Source organism: Mastigoproctus giganteus, chromosome 11 (genome assembly GCF_048544385.1).
Source record: "Mastigoproctus giganteus isolate SK-2022 chromosome 11, ASM4854438v1, whole genome shotgun sequence".
Lineage (NCBI taxonomy): Eukaryota > Metazoa > Arthropoda > Arachnida > Uropygi > Thelyphonidae > Mastigoproctus > Mastigoproctus giganteus.
Genome location: NC_143585.1, coordinates 163,325,468 through 163,339,055, shown reverse-complemented (window position 1 = coordinate 163,339,055; position 13,588 = coordinate 163,325,468). Strand labels below are relative to the sequence as shown.

Genomic DNA, 13,588 nt, shown 5'->3' with positions numbered 1-13,588 from the left:
TGGTAGTCATTCTACCTCGTAACATGAGGCCTTTGCCCCTAAATACTTTATAGACCTGTTAGTTTAACTGCTGTTCCACGGAAAGTAACCAAGGCACTGATTAAAGAAGAATTGCAAGCTCATCTAGACAAGACTTCAGTTATAGTTCAAACACAGCATGGGTTTGTTAAGGGGGAAGTCTTGTCTGAGCAATTTGATTGGATACTATGATGTGGTCCCAAAGGAACTGAATGCAAAGAATAATTTTGATATCATATACTTGGAATTGTTGGAAGGCTTTTGATACTGTTGCACATGGAAAACTGCTGCACAAATTGGAACAGTGTGGCATTGGAGGCAAAATGCTGCTCTGGATAAAGGGATGGTTAAGTGAGAGAAGACAGAGTGGTAATCAATAGAGACTGCTCTTTGTGGACTAATGTTATTAATGGAATCCTCCAGGATTCTGTGTTGTGTCCATTGTTTTTTATATTTATTAATGATACTGATGATGATGGTTAGGGCCACAAGTAAGTGAAATCAAATTTGCTGCCCCAAAATATTTGGATTAAAAAAATAAAATAGCATTTATATATTGAAAAGAAAAGAATTACAAAATATCTCACCTATAATAATGAAACAACAAGCAAAAATAACAAAATAATTTTGAAATTCTGGAAACAAACTTTAAATTCTGAATCATAGTAATCGTATTCTCTCACAATAATAAAATAAAAGGAAAATTATAATGTTAAAAAAATGAAAAAAATTTATTAATTATTTCATTTGTTTATTTTTTCCAAAAGGTCATTTTCTATTGAAATTATTGCCAAATTAGAAAGTACTTCTTGAGACATTGTCGATCATAAATAATTTTTGATTCATTTTAATTTTGAAAAACTCCGCTCACCTGAGGCAGTTGAAACTGGTAAAGTTAGAAAAATTCTTAATGCAACTGCTACACATTTGGAAAAGTATCCGTAAAATCGTTTTTAAAAATATATTGTAATATTATCTTTAAGGGTAGCAAAGAAGAATTTCTTCATACAGCTTAAGGGTAGTGAAAAAGAATTTAAGAAGCATTAAATATGAATTATTAAATATAGTTTTTTTGTCTAACCTGCTGTTTGCTCACTCTCATAACCCAAAATCTGGAAATTACCGACATCAGAGGCCCAATTACAATCAGAACTTGTGAAGCTAATAATTATAGAACAATTTTATCAAGTAGGGAATTTGTTTACAGCATTGAGTGCACCTTCAAGGTTCTTTGTGTGTGCCAGGATGACCACATCTACATGCACAGACCTATAAATCTGTGCATGTAGATGTACAGACATATAGGGCAATATCTGTAGGGCAATACAGCTTAGGTATGAAGAAATTAAAATGAAGAAGTTAATCCGTATGCTTAAAATATAACTCTTCGTTATATTTTAAGCATATGGATTAGGGGGTAAGTTTCGTGATATTTATAAGCAATGCTAAAATATTGAAATCGTATAAAGAATCGAAGCTTTAAGCATATGCTAACAAATAAGTTGCACATGGTAACACAAAAAATACTGAAATACTTACCCTGATAAAAAATTAAAATACAGTATATAGTACGGTCAGTCCTCATATAACACGTGTTTACACTACACAAATTCGATCATACACTATTTATAAATTGGGGAACGATATCGTATATAACACGAACCAAATTTGCTTATGTACGATTTGCCTTTGTGTTTACAAGACATGCCAGTTGAACTCTGGAATCACCCGAACTGAATGAAGAGAAGTTTCTGAAAATGTATTTATGTTTTTTAATATGATTGAAGATTTCAGTAAGGTGAAAACACATTTCACTATAATAACGTAAAAACCCAAAATTCCAGCTGTCGGTATTATCGCAAACGCAATTAGATAGTTTACTACCCGTTTAAAACAGATTCCACTAGCAGGAATGCAACTGGAAATTGTTTTTATTGTTTTATGGTAGTGACCTCCAGAAATGTGTTTTTAGTAAAATGTGAGCTAGTGAGAGGTGATAATAGTGTGTTTCTGTCTTTACAGCTTTGTTTATTCAGTTGCTACAAGTGGGCAGCTTCATGTGTATCAAGCATGCCTTCTCAGAAGTGTGCTGGTGAAGATACTACAGATTCAGAGAGAAAAAGAAAAGCAATATCAATAGATTGTCAAAAATTCTTAATAGGGAAAATTTGTAGCAGCCTTATACAAGTGTTTATGGCCAAAATCACACCGGCCTCCAGCCCAAAAGGGCTTCCCCGGTAAGGCCAGTCTGCCTCTGTTGATAAAGGGGAAAAAAAAAAAAAAAACGAAATTATGAAACATTTTGAGCGAAATGAAAGAACATGTGATATTGTGCATATCGCTAAAAGTTCATTAATTAAACAGAGGTCCCACTTGTATATGTCAAAAACTCTTTTTGACACCCTCTTGAACTGCCACCCGTATGCAATGCTTACCTCGCCTACCCACTTATGGCGGTCCTGATGATGGTATATTAGGTTTAATGTCTAAGTTTGCAGATGATACGAAGTTTGGCAGGGTTGTTAAAGACACTAATGACACTATGCTACTGCAACAGGATCTAGAAAAGTTGAGCAGATGGGCTGAGAGGTGGCAACTGAAGTTTAACATTGACAAATGTAAAGTACTGCATATGGGTAACAGTAACCTCAGAGTAACGTATCAGCTGTGTGGTACTACACTCAAAGTAGTGGTGAATGAAAAAAAGACCTGGTGGTAATTGTGCAGTCAGATATGAAGTTTTCTGAGCAGTTGACACGGTCTGCAAGATGTCTTGTTAATGATACCTGATGTAGAGCTGCTGGAAAGAGTACAGAGAAGGGCAACAAGGTTAGTGAATGGAAAAAGGGTTGCTCTTACGAAGAAAGGCTTAAGTTTTGCAAATTAGTGACTGGAGACTAGGCACCTGTGAGGTGATCCGATTGAAGTGTATAAGGCCTTGAATTGTTTGAGCATGCTCAATGTGCTGATGGGATTCTTCCTCTTTCCCAAATTAATCGCCTGAGGTGACATAAATTCAAATTGAGGAAAGATAGTTGTAGAATAGATGTGTGGAAATTTGCCTTTAGTCAGCGGGTGGTTGATTGCTGGAAGAAACTTCCATCTGTCGTAGTAGTTGATAGCTTAAATAAACTCAAGGCAGAACTAGACAAACATTAGATGAAATGGGAAAGGTTTTTTTTTTTTTTTGCTGATGCTGTATCAGCTTGCTTTCTTGCATCGTATGACTCTACTAATGCTAATGCTTGGCGTAAAATGGAAGAGATTCCAGTGGGCAAGGGAAGAACATTGTTTCAATAAACCCTCAATCTAACAACGTCTGAGTTGTGCTGCTGAAGCCACAACACTGTAACAACCAGAATTCCAGTGAATATACCCAAAACTAATATTTTAACTAACAAAAACATTCCTGTCATGCTGCACCCATTTTATTCTACTGATCTGGCTCCACACACCTTTTGGCTATTCCAAAAATTAAAACAGTGCAGAAAAGGAAAACAATTTAAGTCAATTCAAGAAATCCAACAAACACAATAGACTGCTTAAAATCATTCAGAAAAGAAATCTCACAAAAATGTTTTGATAGGCATAATGGAACAGGTGTGGTTTTAGGAAATTATATTAAATAAAATTAATTGTTTGAAAGATTCACTACCTTTTTGACTGAGCCTTGTATACATATTTTTTGATGGCAGGTGTTACATGATTTATGCTCCTTTGCATCATTATGCCAATTTAGTACTAAAACTAATCATTTGCTGTTTCTTAAAAAAGTGATTATATTAAATTAGAGGAAATACCTGAATACAATATTGATTTGTTTGTAAATCTTGTAGTTCTGTTTCTGCATGACTTCTGACAGCTGATTCTATCATTTGATAACTCTGTTCCCAGGCCTATAAGAGTTGGCATGCTTTAATACATATCTTAAAACAGAACTAGTCAAAAGTTGTATACAGAAATATTTAAAATTCATTATAAGAATTTATATATATATATTAAAATTAGCATTTGTAAGCTGTAGTTGTTGTATAGCATGTTGTATGCATACCATATAACATTCATTATGAACATTGCAGCACATAGCCTACAGGACACATAATCAGCCCAAAACATATATTACAAAGAAATTAAAATAACAAAGAAAATAAAAATAATTTCCTTTCATCTTGTGCGGATGTCATTCCATAATTCAATATCCAATAAAAATGAAAGGCTCATATATATGCACTTCTTTTATTTGTATTCCAAAGTTACTAAACAATTAAGACCAAATCCTTGTCACTGAATTGGCATTTGGGAGCATTTATTACGAAATTACTAGAAAGCAACCTGAATTATGAATTAAGAATAAACTTTTAAAGTTATCCATTTTAAATTAGTACTTGCCTTTATTCCTATCACTAAAAAGTTGATTTATGAATAACATGCTTGTTGTTTGTTTTTCGTGCACTCACTAGCAGTTGAAGAAGTGCCTTCTCGACAAAAACTACACTCAGAAAATTAAGAAGCAAAGGAACTTGGCAAGAAAAACTATTATGGAAAATAAAAATTAAATGAATAAATACTGCATTTTCCAGAGAATAGGATGTACAATTTTTCTCAAAATTTGCTTTCTTTCGAAAGAAAGCAAATTTTGAGAAATATATTGAAATACAAATTCATGTATTTCAATATATATATATATATATATATATATATATATATATATATATATAAAAATGTTGAATGTAAAACAAAGCTTTCCCTCATCATATAATGCTATTAACACAGTGTCTGTACTGTCACCCATCATTACTGATGTAATGATCTGAAATTTCATTCTCTTCAGAGTGCATGATCCTGTTGGTATCAAATTATGATTTAGAGCCTCCATCTATATATAGGTTCACTCACACATGAATACTTCAAAGAGTTTGTTAATTGAATGTCCAATGGCTGCATTTGACTAAGGCCTTCATGAACAACACGGAGTTATCCATGTTTAATTCAGCAGCTGTACTTTTTGTGCCTCTGCTCTGTATGATCTGAAATGGTCACAGAAATAAAAGCTTTTTAGGACACCTGGATATTTAGATCATACTCTCTTATCATGCAGTGATATCTTTAGCTGTGGCTAAAGATATCATTGCATGCATCTAGTACAGCTTCAGACCATAAGTCACAGGGGAATTTATGGCAACATTTTGCAAGGGGAAAAAGTGTATTTTGTGGTCTGAAAAAATATAAATAAACAAATACAACTATAACAAATAATAAAATGAATATTCCTATAATAAAAGGCTTGTGGAACCAGAATTTTCCATTGCAATAAAACTGGCTAGAAAGACTTGGATTAAAATAATCCTTGCATTCACTTGTGGCTAGATGAGAAGGGGGCATTTTTTTTTTAAAAGGAATTTATGTTTGGCTGCCATTGGTTTTATTAAGTTTTATAAAATTTAGCTTTTATACTAATCAAGGTTTCCTAAGTAATTGGAAAGCGACAATAAACATCTCAAAAATTGTTGGTTAATAAAACATCTGAAAAATAAAACAGAACATTTTATTTTTAAAACTTACATATTCTTCAAATGAAATAGCTTAAAAAGGATGCAAGACAGGATTAGTAAAGCAAAATACTGAAGTTTTTCAGTGCTCTGCAAAATATTATTTCGGAAACAATGTAGATTAATATTAAACAAAAACATTTCTCACATTTATTGCCTCTCACCTCCATATATATTATAACTTTGTGAGATGTAGTATGGTCTTTATTTAGAGATTCCCTGTCAATGAGTCCTCTCAGCAGTGGTTGTATTTACAATAAGTTACTTCAATTGGCACAGAATCACACCATGTTTTAATTTATTCTACAGGTTACTTGAAATTTCTTGACAACAACAACAGTTCTTGTAACTTTAATCCTTAAATGGTTATAGTGTGGGCTTTCAGACTACTCACAAATTTGGAACAAGCTGACACAATGTTTTGGGTAATTAATTTTTAAATTCTACTTGTGGTCTTACAGACTGCACCACAGTATATAGTTTTCTGTTACTTTAATTTCTAACAAACTGGTATTTAATCTTTTCGTGTATTAGATAGTGGGTGCCCAAAGCATGAGTCACTCTATTGCTGAGGTGGTACAGAAATTGCACCATCCCAGTTTGACAGTATCAAGAGTGTATCAGGAATATGCCATTTCCGGAATAACATCTCATTGTGGAATAACATTCTCAATGGGACTCTTGAGGGTGGGTGGGAGCCACCCACCCTCAAGAGTCCCATTGCTAACACAATGAAAAAACATCAGCACCGGACCTTGGTTGATTGGAGAAGTCTCCTGTTCTGAAGAGTCACGTTTCCATTTATTTTGAGTGGATAGGAGGGTGCGTATGTGGCAGAAACCGCACGAAGCTATGCACCCGTCATATCAATAAGGAACTGTTCAGGCAGGTGAACGGTCGGTAATGGTCTGCGGCGTGTTCAACTAGCACATTCTGGGACCTCTGGTACATGTAGATGCATCTCTGATGGTCCAGGTTAGGTGTCCATCCTAGCAGACCATCTGCATCCGTTCATGGTCATTGTGCACCTTCAGAGCAATGGAATCTTCCAGCAGGACAATGTGCCTCTCCACAGAGCTGTGGTGACTAGAACGTTTCGAGGAGCATTCCACAGATTTACCACCATAGAATGGCCTCCCCATTCACTGGACATGAACCCTGCCGAGCATCGGTCACCTTCAAGACTGCCTTGCAGAGCATGACAGGTCAATTCACCTTGGTGAGACTGACCAATCCGCAATTGCGGAACACTTCTGGTCGATCCACTGTGACCTTAACCCCAAGTCAGATTATGAAGTGATTGTCCCGACACTTTGCCACTGCCTCTGGCTAGAGTCGCTTAACATATCATGCAATTCAAGAACTATGAATCGCTGCAAGGGCACGAGGCTACACCCTATCTTGGAGGCAACTATCTTGAAACTGGATAAACGCTGGCAAAAAAAAATCCACACACATTCATGCAACAACAATGAGCAGCAATCTAGTAGTTGAATGTTTAATCTTGTGTCAATACATGCATCACTGCACGCACAACTCTGTATCTGTTAAATTTTGTCTCTAATGTCTTTATGCCATTAGAATTTGCTGATGAAGGAGCCCATTTAACCCTGAAAGCTTCATACCATTTGTTATTAAAAGTTTTTCACTGGATTATACAGTATTTATCTCTTTATTTTCATCTTTGGGATGTTGTGGAATGTCCATTTGAGCTTTGGATCATCCACCCAGGAATGCTACGGAATTATGGACAGTGGTGTAGCAAGAATAGATGGAAATACTTGTGGAACACTTCTGTGAACTAGTGGACTCAATGCCTTGCCATGTGACTGTGCTTAACCCGGGTGAAAGGTGGGTCAACCCGTTACCAGGTAGGTATCCAATGATTTCTGTCCTCAGTTTATATCCCTCCTTTTTAATTTTGTTTTGGCTTAAATTTTATCTAAATTTAATCCAAATTCTCATAATTTATTTGCTTTCCTATTAGCCTTTATGCATTCAAAACAGAGACACAACGTATTTTGCATCTAAAACAGAGACACAACATTGTCATTTTTCCTTTAGAGAGTGCACTCACTTCATTATTTTTTGTTTTCTTCAGAGCGAAGTTTAGGTCTGGCCCAATGTTGTGTGAAAAAGATTGGATTTTAATCGAAAATTAATAGGTAATGAAGATTTTAAGGCAAGAACAGGTTGGCTGAAAAACTTTAAATCGAGACAGGGTATACGTGAACCAGATATTCAAGGCAAGAAACTTTTTGCAGACAAATTGGCAGCGGTGTCTTTGAAAAGTAAGTTTGCTTCAGTTATAGCAAATTATGAGAAAGAAAACGTTTATAATGTTGATGAGATGGGCTTATTATATAAAAACTGAGAAAAACTCTAGCCACTAAAAGAAAAATGCCTGCATTGAGTTTTAAGAGGAGAAAAGAGCAAGTTATAATTGCTGTGTGTGCAAATGTCACTGGAACGCACAGATTGTCCGTGCTCGTTATCAGTAAGTCGAAAAAACCTAGAGCATTTAAAAACCTTTCTAATTTTTCTGTTTTGTATAAAAATCATAAAAATGCCTGGATGGATGTTTCTGTCTTCCATGATTGGTATATGATTAACCTTATTTAATTTAATCATAAGGTAAGATTAAATTTATTTAATCTTTAGATAACTTTTCCAGTAAGATTAAATAAATTTAATCTGGCCGGAAAAATTATCTGGAAAATTGCGCTATCCGGAAGAGGTCTGACATCAATTATTCCAGATAACTGATGCTCTACTGTATATGTAAACAAGTGATTTACCTCCTACATTTATATAAGTTTCTAATACAGTTCTGATACATGAATCTAGATGTAAGCATAACTTTAGTCTTTGCATATATTATGTAATTATTAGTTGAAATCAGGAAATGAGCAATTCAAATTTCTGATTTCCAGATTTGGAAAATTATGCCAGCTATATACCATATATCCAACTTTAAATTATTGAGTAATCATCATTACCATCACTAATTGTTAAAAAGTTTCAGAATTCTTCTGTTATTATAATATAAAAGTGAAAATTCCAAATTTTCCTTATTCAAGTTTAATAAAGAGAAATAAATTACATAATAATAATGAAAGAAGCCATTAACAGAGACAAATACAATACACCGATTCTAAAATGCAGTTCTTCAAATCACATATGGTAATCTTCATTCTTACCATTTCAGCATTTTGTCCATATGTAAGAACTTCCAATTTTAATTCTTCTTGCTTTTCTCTAATAGTCTTTGTCAATTCTTCTATCTTCAAAAAAAATTTTCATATTTACCTTTATTATTGTTGATAAAAAGTAGAAGAACCATGAATGTACACAAAACAATAACTAAATAAAATATAATTGCTCGAGGCATAATATATTATGAGTTTAAAACACACTATAAAATATCAGTGTAGATACACCTTAGTGAACTCCTAATGAAAAACTACATAAGTAGTGTAATGGCATCGATTTAATTTTATCTCATATTGTGACTACCTTCACAACGAGTTACTATGTATTGCACTACCTCAAATAAGTAGCGTTTCACTAATAGAGAAAACTTTTGTTACTTATTCTCAGTGGGCACTGCCACCCAGACAGAACCGTTTCAAGGCTTGTTGGCCTATTGTCGGTGGGTGGGCAGGTACCCTAGTGTTGCAATCATGCCAACCCAGTTGTGAAGTTATTTCCACAATATGAGTGATGCCAAAAGGTGTGAAAGTTAATACTTAAATAAAATATAAATTTTCAAGGCCTAATATATTATGAATTTAAAATACACTATAAAATATCGGTGTAAATACACCATAGTAAACTCATAATGAAAACTACCTAAGTAGTGTAATGACATTGATTTAATTGTATCTCATATTGTGACTGCCTTCACAACCAGTTATGACTGCAACACCAGGGTACCTGCCCACCCACCGAGGCTAGGCCAATAAGTCTTGAAACTGTGCAGTCTGGGTGGTGGTGCCCACTGAGAATAAGTAACGATAGTCTTCTCTATTAGTGAAGCATTACTTATTCAGGTTAGTGCAATACGTGGTAACCCGTGAAAGTAGTCACAATATGAGATACAATTAAATCGATGCCTTTACACTACTCATGTAGTTTTTCATGAGTTCACTAAGGTGTATTTACACTGATATTTTAAAGTGTATTTTAAACCTATGGCACTAAGTCTGAGTGGTCTTATTGTGGAAATATATTTAAATAGAATAGAACAAACATATCTAACAACTCAGGGGACACCAGCATTAGTGGTGAAATTAGAAGACAGAGAGCCATCTACCATCACTCTCAGTGGGCGATCAGAGAGAAAACTGGATAACCAATTACTAAAAACAGTTGGCAAACCATAAGATGGAAGCTTGTTTAGAAGACCTTTATGCCAAACACGATCGAAAGCCTGTGAGATGTCAATAGCAGCTGCTTGTGTTTCCCCAAACTTTTCCATTGAATTTGTCCATAACATAAGCCAGAATATCACCAGTGGATCGACACTGACAGAATCCATACTGGTGATTGTCGATCAGACGGAAGGTTTCTAGGTAGTTTGAGTTGGCGGTTAATTGATTTCCCCATTACTTTAGAAAGAGTAGAAGTAATTGCAATGGGACAATAATTAGATGGGGGGGGATTTGTCACCCTTTTTAGGAACTGGCTGGAGATGAGCATTTTTCCAAGTAGAAGGAAAAACACCTTTGGAATAAGAAAGTGAAAAAAGGCAGAAAAGAAGAGGAGTAAGTTCAGGAGTACAGGTTTTGAGAACAAGTGAAGAAATACCATCAGGACCTGGAGCTTTCTTAGCATCAAGATTCGTCAAAATCCTTCTGACATCCTTTTGATGGAAGATCACAAGGCACTGAAAGGAGCGTGTTGGGAATGGTGGAAAGTGTTTTACCAAGATCATTAATACACGAGTTGGTAGAAAAATGGGATGCTAGCAAGTCAGCTTTATCCTTGGCTGAAGTGACAACAGAACCATCTGGTTTTGACAGAGGTGGGAGCAGAGATGGGCAAAAGTTGCAGCCAATAGCTTTGGCAAGAGACCAGAATGCTAGGCTACCATTAGCATTAGGGCAAGAAGCAAGTTTTCTACTCGTAGCCTGTTCAAAATCTAGTTTGGACTTGTTAATGACTGCTTTATAATTGTTGCGAGCTTTGGTGTAGGCAGGAAATTAAACTAAAGAATTGGAAACAAGCCAATTACGATATGCAACGTACTTCTCTTGAACAACCTTAGCACATTTATTGGACAACCAAGGTTTGGGAAAGTTGGACCGGAGAAAGTCAAGTTGCAAAGAGAAGAAGTCAATGAGCTCCAAGTGATTAGTGGAGTTGGGAGAATGGTAGAGACAACAGATGAATTTGACACAATGAGGTAGAGAGATTTTGAGCCAGAGAATATCAAAAAGAGGAGATTCCAAATTACCAAGTCTCTGACAGGGAATGCCGGAACAGACATGTACAAGTACCACTTTTGAGGGGAAAGGAATCATACAGCAAATAATTTGGGGATCTGAGATGAGCAGTAATTGAATCAACCGATAACAGATTCTGTCAGAAAAAGAACATTGGGTTTGGCAGACTGCAAGTGGAAATGGACATCGTTGATATTAGAATTGAGGCCACATATATTTGTGAAATGAACTAGGAAATGTTTGGGAGGCTTAGATCTTTTTGCAGATAAGCTTACTCTATTAGTCTGACAATTCATGGCGTATTCAATAGTAAGAAAAAGTGTGGGGATGGGATATGCTGTATGACGTAATCAAATTTTTGGATATGGCGTACACATGGTAAGAATATACCCAGATCCTTGTCATAACGTGGCCTCGACAATGTCCCCCAGCATACACACTACTCTGACTCCCTCCAGTCGCTATTTGGCAGAGTAGAATTAGCAAGATTGGTAACACTTTAGGAGGCTTCTAGATCAGTTAGTCTAATCTAGAACCCCGGTCTAATCAAGAAGCGTGTGCTACGCACTGCTGCTCCTGCCCACGGAGGCACCCTTTGTGTACTAACTAGCGGCCGGCCTGCGAACACCGTTTTAGAGCTGTATTCTCGAAATGTAAGGAAGATTGGATCTTGCCATGATGTCCATCATAACCTCAAAAGTAATTAGTCATACTGCATGATGGAAGAGATAGGGAAGGGTTGACTAGAACTTAGCTCTAGAGACTAAACATGGGTTCCACAACTTCAAGCCTCCAATAAGCAAATTGGTGGTATTGCACCGGTTGATGAGATCATCTACCGTCCAGTATTGCCTGTTAAAAGAGGGGTGACATTCCTCCATGTGGTGTTGGCGGCACACCTCAACCCCTATTTACGTTGGTTCACACCTGGGTGGTCACAAACAGTGTGCTTATGCATGGAGGTTATACCCAGGATTACTAACAGTCCCACCATCGTGAAGGTGCAAGCAGAGGATATGGCTGTCACAGACTGTCCGGACTTCGCCAAAATTGGGTCCACTTGACTTGATTGTCACCCGAATATCGGTTCCACCAGCATTTTAGACTCCCAGGTAGCAAGTACAGCTTATCTGGCATATCAGAGAGAATGTCTGTGACAAGCTCAAGGACCAATGACAGTATATTGGAAAGATTTTAGTAAATTATTCATCATTGTTTTTATGAAATTCATCATCATATTTTAGTATATTCTGTGATTTTAGCAGCATTTATTTTAAACTTTGGCACAATGTCTTCATGCACTCAAGGTTTTGTGGTGGATTGGATAGGTATAGGGTCAGGTTGGGCCTTCAGCTATGATTCCAGGAGTGTCTGGTCAGTCATGAGCTTAGATGTTGTTGTGGTGTTTTCTGGTGTAAGGGCAACTTAGGCCATATTGCACCTCTCAAATCAACTGACTTTACATATAGGAACTGCTTGTACAGCAGTTAGAAATGGTCGTACATTTGAATTTGTTTTAAATAGAAAAAGAATTCAGAAAGATTTGCTTCTTTACCTATGATGCTATTGAGAAACAGAGGTTGTTGCAGATCTGAAATGAAACTAAAAGCCGTTCTTCAGGCATTGTCAAACAAGTTACATTCAAGAAGTATATGTTTTATTGTAAGTGGTTGCGAGCAGTGCGCACACTGAGCAAGATCATTCCCTGTAAGCAGATATAGATGGGTGAGGTGAGTGTGACCTATTTGGATTCTGGCTAAGATTACTACTTCTTTTCTATTTTTACAAAGGCTAGAAGTCCATAATTGTGGTTCGGGTTTTATTTGAAATAACTTGTTATTTGTTTGCATTTTCCACAGAAGTGTCCATTGTTCCATGCATGATCTCCGTATTTTGTGTCTATAATCAGGATATGGGACTAGATCATTTGTTGAGGCTATGCTGGAAGGGTGCTTTGCAGCATCATCCGCACATTCATTTTCTGGAATACCACTGTGGCCCAGGATCCAAGAAAAGATAAGTTTGTTGATGCTCATGAAGCTGCATCAGCTTATGTCTTATGAGTTTTAATAAAGGATTGTTAGGTGAGTAAGTGCCTTTCAAAGCTAAAAAAGCACTTTGTGAATCAGTATATATTATACTTTTATTTATTGACAGCAGTGAGATATTTTTCAGAGCAAGCTTAATGGCATGAAGCTCAGCGGTATAACTGCTACATTCGGCTGGAAGTGAAAACGAGACAGATGAATTATGGAAGACAGCAGCTGCACCCATTTGATTGTCAGACTCTGAACCATCAGTATAGATCTTTGTGAATTGGGAGTACTTTTGTGTATGAGCATACAGTAGTTGTTGGATGTTAATCTTTTGCTATGGAACCTTTACAGCATTACTCAAAGTATTCATTAGAAGAAAGTATGAAGGTAGTCCATGGTGGATCTGGATCTTTTGATTCTCTGAGGATATTATCAAATTGGATGTTCCAGCTTTCAGCTAGAATCTGCAGTCTGATACCAGCAGGCTGAATTGTTCTGGGTTTATTTGTATAGCGGGCATTCCACTGAGGATCATGCA

The 13,588-nt window shown here is 36.1% G+C and overlaps 1 protein-coding gene across 3 annotated transcripts in view; it reads right to left on the bottom strand.

Moving 5' to 3' along the window:
• The window catches only part of LOC150078548 (uncharacterized), a 732,675-nt gene that overhangs the window by 411,332 nt on the left and 307,755 nt on the right, over positions 1-13,588 (bottom strand). For all 3 annotated transcript variants that reach the window (XM_090384778.1, XM_090384777.1, XM_090384779.1), the window contains exons 12-13: positions 8,768-8,851; positions 3,819-3,914 (exon numbers count right to left, since the gene is read on the bottom strand). In XM_090384778.1, the coding sequence (XP_090240904.1) occupies positions 3,819-3,914; positions 8,768-8,851 (180 nt within the window). The remainder of the gene's footprint in view (positions 1-3,818; positions 3,915-8,767; positions 8,852-13,588) is intronic.